This window comes from Branchiostoma belcheri, unplaced genomic scaffold (genome assembly GCF_001625305.1).
Source record: "Branchiostoma belcheri isolate BF01 breed outbred unplaced genomic scaffold, Haploidv18h27 scaffold55, whole genome shotgun sequence".
Taxonomy (NCBI): Eukaryota; Metazoa; Chordata; class Leptocardii; order Amphioxiformes; family Branchiostomatidae; genus Branchiostoma; species Branchiostoma belcheri.
In genome coordinates, this window is record NW_017804187.1 from 80,484 (window position 1) to 85,923 (window position 5,440).

Here is a 5,440-nt window from a genome sequence, read left to right on the forward strand (position 1 = left end):
TGGGGGTGGGGGGTAGTAGTGGGAAGGGTGACGTACTGGTACGTTATGTACTTTAATTTTCGTGTCTAAATAACTTACGGTTAGGTAATATCAAAGGTTATGTCTACGTAACGTTAACTTTAACGTAACGCAGGTTAACGTTAACGTAGTTATCACGTTATGTTAACTTATCAGATTCAGATTCAGATTGGCTTTATTGATGTCGCAGTGGAGTACACTGAATTAGGATCAATATTGCATAAAGGTACAATATAATGGTTGGCGATATATAGGGTTAAAAGGTAGCGCAATAGCACAATACAGTACATGATTAAAATGTAGAACAATAATCAATAAAAGAGGAGCGTCATATATACAAAGAATTGGTCGTGACAGTAAGAGAATATTCGCTCATTGACAATGCATTAAAAATAAATTACTTTGTCAAGAGACTGATTTAAAGAAGCACTTGTGTTTGACACCTTTATATCATGTGCTGTAACAATGTGACAGCAAGGCAATAAACTGACGCTGATGACGGATATCCCACAGAACTTACTGGTTTCACAAATGTATCTGAACCTATTGCCGCATCCTGCGTCCGCCCACTTGTTTCTGCGTTCACTGTCGGACATTGCTCCAAACACAAGATGGGCACAGCGGTTTCCATCATTGGGCTCCCCGGGCGCCCAGGCAGTGAACCCGCCGAGCGCGCTACCCTGGCTGTCAACCCACGTTCCGTCTGGTCTACTTAGTCCGACCCAAAACTGAGCATTTCTGTAAGATGCCACGAGAGAAATGTCATTTCCCTTTTACACCCGTTTTGTACTGTTTTGATACAATGTTTAATGGTGAATGTATTTCAAGGTCTTATAAAGGAGTAGGGTGTGTCTATTAGCATATAGTACTAGTGCAATGGTCACGTGGGTAGAGTGACTAGACGCCTTGCATTTGGTAGGTCGTGAGTTAAACACACACCACTGCCAGTGGACTAGCCAGCTGCTGTAGAGATGCTGTAGAGTTCATGATAAGGTACTCTCTGTGGCTAAATGTTTTAAAATCATATTTAATCTTTAACTTAATAATGAAACTTTATTCGCAAAATCATGCCCGAAGGCTAATTGCTTTTAAGGTCAAGTATAATACTCATTGCAATACAGTAACAGGAGACAGGTAACAACTGTCTGGAAAAAAACTTCTACTTCTACTACTACGCTAGCTATTACGGGGTTCGACTTCTTCTTTGAAAGCAGTGGATAATGAATAGTTCCATATTCTGCATAATTAGTGGGTTTTGTGATCTTAGTAGAAATGCAGTTTTTTGGTGATCTTCTAAATGACGAAAGGATGGAGAAATTATTGTAACTGTCTGAGATAATCTGTTTCATAATGAACCAATAATGAACTGTTCATGTACTATATGGTGTAACAGTGATGGAAAACATGATTCTTACTGGTTTAGACAGTTCTTGAAAAACACAAGATACTCCTGCTCGTGAGAGTCCATCGGCAGAGCGACCGTCCCTCCCTCCGCGGCGCATCTCGCCTGGGCCGTGGCGTAGTCGACCTGCTCGTCGGATGGCGCCACGTAGCTTTTGTCATTGGGGAGACTGAGCTGATCATTTGTTGGGCAACTCGCTGGAAGATCCCAATCTGTAGTAAGCAGGTAAGCAGTTTTAGAAGAGAACACGGAAGGGCTGTTTGAGAACATGATGAGTGGACGTCAGACGGGCGTCCTGGTGATGGACTTTGCTAAAGCCTTCGACGAGGTTAACCACAGTCTGCTACAACATAAACTCCGCCATTTCGGCATCCGTGGAGAGATCAGTGCTTGGATCACAGCTTTCCTCACTGACAGAACCCAAGCGGTAGTAGTCAACGTTGAGCGTTCCGACTTCGTTAGTGTGAAATCAGGTGTCCCACAAGGCTCAGTCTTGGGGCCTTCGATATTCTTGATCTACATCACCGACCTGCCGTCTGTCCTGACCTCATCATCACGCCTATTCGCAGATGACACTGCTGCGTACAACACCATTACCTCTACACAGGACCAGGTAGTGCTTCTACAAGACCTGGAACGGCTTGCTGAATGGGGGCAAAAGTGGGGCATGGCGTTTCACCCTGGAAAGTGTCAGGCCCTTCGTGTGACTCGCAGTAGGAGCGTCTTCCAGTACGACTACCATCTCCACGGTCATACCTTGGAGACGGTTTCTAGCGTCAAGTACTTAGGCGTAACCATCACAAAAGACCTCACCTGGGAAGAGCACATCACCAACCTGTGCAACAAAGCCAATAAGACCTTGTGCTTTTTGAAGAGGAACCTGAAGATCAGTTCTAGACGCATCAAAGACATGGCCTACAAGACCTACGTACGTCCCATACTAGAGTACACAGCTGTATGGGATCCCCATACCCAACTAGACATCGACAGACTTGGGGCAGTTCAACGCAGGGCAGCACGTTGTGTGTTGAGGCGGTACAGGCATATAGTACAGGCATACCTCAGGTTCCACAGAAATACTGGAGGACCTTGAAAACAAACGACACGGTAATGCATTGCAGAGCCACATGGACATAACGCGTCTGTTCGTTGTGCCATATGTTGTTTTTTGTTTGTTTGTTTGTTTTTTTGCATAACCGGTAAACCGCTTTAGGTTTAACACACCAGTTTTGTACATGTACACACATGTACAAGCTGCGTAAGACCGGGGTGTAAGGTTTGAATCAGTCACACCGGGAGGTCCCCTACTCTTTTCGATAAGTGTGGTGGGTTCTTTAACGTGCGTGGGGTGTGGCTCTTCATCTCCAAGCAGAGGTTGTGGGGAATGATCGTTACCTTTTTATATATGGCCGGGTTTTTTTTTTGTCCTGATCCCGTCGGTGGCTAATGGAGTTTCTCTGGCTAATGGATACTGTCTGGCCAATTTGACTGTCTTTTTGCCAGCGAGAGGGATCTGCTTGGAGATTATGTGGCTCTCCCAAACACGGGATGTTGACCTAGCATGCGTGACGTATTGACAAAAAACGTGACGTGTAGACCTCAAAACGTCACGTTTTTAAATATGTGATTTTGACACGGAAATGATGCCATAGGTATACGTTAACGTAGCACAAGTACGTCCTTTACGTTAATCTAGGTCTGTAAGTCCCACACGTAATAAACGCATCAAAACGCAGCACGTTTACGTAACGTATGTTACGTATTTTACGTTGCGTTAGATATGTTACGTCTCAATCGTCGCAGACACTCGCGAGAGTGAACGTGCCGTCCGCTGCGCTTTTCTTAACAAACTGTCCCCCCGCATCCTTTGGGAAATGGGGGGACAGGGGATATCTCCTACTGCGCACTTTCCCCTGCGCAGTACAGTTTCAAGATCAAGATCAAGAAGAGAGTACGGTAGTGTAACCTCTACCCACCTTCCGCCGCTCCCGCCACCGCCTGTTGCCCCGGGTTACAGCCGGACGTGCAGGCCCCGTCCACGTCCCGGTACAGACACGTGTGGCACTGGTCCACCTCCGGCCCGGTACACACTCGGTCCCCGCTGTCACTTACATCGTCACAGAAACTGCTGCACCCTGCAGGCACAAACTGGAGTTACCACTGGCCTTACTGCAGGCACAAACTGGAGTTACCACTGGTCTTACTGCAGGCACAAACTGGGGTTACCACTGGTCTTACTGCAGGCACAAACTGGGGTTACCACTGGCCTTACTGCAGGCACAAACTGGAGTTACCACTGGCCTTACTGCAGGCACAAACTGGAGTTACCACTGGCCTTACTGCAGGCACAAACTGAGGTTACCACTGGTCTTACTGCCGGCACAAACTGGAGTTACCAACTGCCCTACAGCTTCCACAAGTGTTACCATTTTAAGTATTCCTGTATCCTTTTTAAGTACCCCTGTTGTGTATGTTATTGTCGAAACTTTACGAAGAAAAATTGTGACACGTACTTCTGCAGACGTTGTTGTCGTCATAGTGAGTCAGAGGGCACTCCGCCACACACGTGACCACGCCCTGTGCTGTGATGGCATCCATCCTCTTAATGCCTGTGTGTTAGGGCGACAAACATGCCACAGGTTTGATGCCTGTGTGTTAGGGCGACAAACATGCCACAGGTTTGATGCCTGTGTGTTAGGGAGACAAACATGTTACAGCATGAAAGTTCATCTGTGTTGGTACAAGTCATCATGAAATAAAGACTGAGCTAGAACTCCCAACACTTAGACGGGGGACGACACAAGTTATCTGGCACGTAAGACTCGCTACTACGGACACGTCGATGACGTCATGTTCCAAGGGTAGACCTCAGGGAGGTTGTTACATGGGTGCTGTTGTAGTGTAGAAATTACAGATTAGTATCCTTAGGTTCAACTAAAACTGTTTGGAAAAGCAGGGAGGTTGAAAGGCAACTCACATTCGCAGCTTGAGGACCCTGCGGGCGCATACATGGTGTCAGGGCAGTCCGCCACACACTCAAAGTCTCCCACCACCCCGTCCAGGTAGGGGAAAGGCACCTTCTTGGTTCAGGCACCCGATACAGTCGCGAGGGTCGTCTGAACCGGTGGTCCGGCAGCCTACGGACAGATGCCAAGTGTGAGGAAAAACTGTTAAGCCGCACCAAGTGATTTTATGGATGACGTCCTCCGGAGACCCCAAATCTAATGCGAGAGCGCGAAAAAAAGAAAAAGAGGAACAAAAAAAAAAGATTCCTAGCAGTTGTCATCCTGCCCTGTTTCTTTCATTTCATCACATCTTCCAATCTTGCGATTTACAGAACTATGGTGACTCTTTTTGTTTCACCTTCTTACTCTTCGTGGCACACCTGGATGCACCTGTTTGTGTCTCACCTGGATGCACCTGTTTGTGTCTCACCTGGATGCACCTGTTTGTGTCTCACCTGGATGCACCTGTTTGTGTCTCACCTGGATGCACCTGTTTGTGCCTCACCTGGATGCACCTGTTTGTGTCTTACCTAGATGCACCTGTTTGTACCTCACCTGGATGCACCTGTTTGTGTCTCACCTTCGCACTCCGCGTGGCACACCTGGATGCACCTGTTTGTGTCTCACCTGGATGCACCTGTTTGTGTCTCACCTGGATGCACCTGTTTGTGTCTCACCTGGATGCACCTGTTTGTGCCTCACCTGGATGCACCTGTTTGTGCCTCACCTGGATGCACCTGTTTGTGCCTCACCTGGATGCACCTGTTTGTGTCTTACCTTCGCACTCCACATGGCACACCTGGATGCACCTGTTTGTGCCTCACCTGGATGCACATGTTTGTGTCTTACCTTCACACTCCGCATGGCACACCTGGATGCACCTGGCGCCGTCCTTGCGGGTCCCCTCGCGGCAGACGAGAGACTCCTCCGGCGTGCTGTCCAGCTGCGTGACGCCCATCAGCTTCACGGCGTGCGTGCCGCTGCCGAACGCGTAGTACTCCAGGCCGAGCACCTC

General features: G+C 47.9%; 1 protein-coding gene across 2 annotated transcripts in view; it reads right to left on the reverse strand.

The window, feature by feature from the left end:
- LOC109481341 overlaps window positions 1-5,440 on the reverse strand; it is a 37,229-nt gene that overhangs the window by 15,524 nt on the left and 16,265 nt on the right. Inside the window, exons 9-12 of one of the 2 annotated variants that reach the window (XM_019783872.1) lie at window positions 3,934-4,029; window positions 3,397-3,555; window positions 1,434-1,632; window positions 539-756 (exon numbers count right to left, since the gene is read on the reverse strand). In XM_019783872.1, coding sequence (XP_019639431.1) covers window positions 539-756; window positions 1,434-1,632; window positions 3,397-3,555; window positions 3,934-4,029 — 672 coding nt within the window. The remainder of the gene's footprint in view (window positions 1-538; window positions 757-1,433; window positions 1,633-3,396; window positions 3,556-3,933; window positions 4,030-5,440) is intronic. The other variant, XM_019783873.1, reaches the window with a different exon arrangement.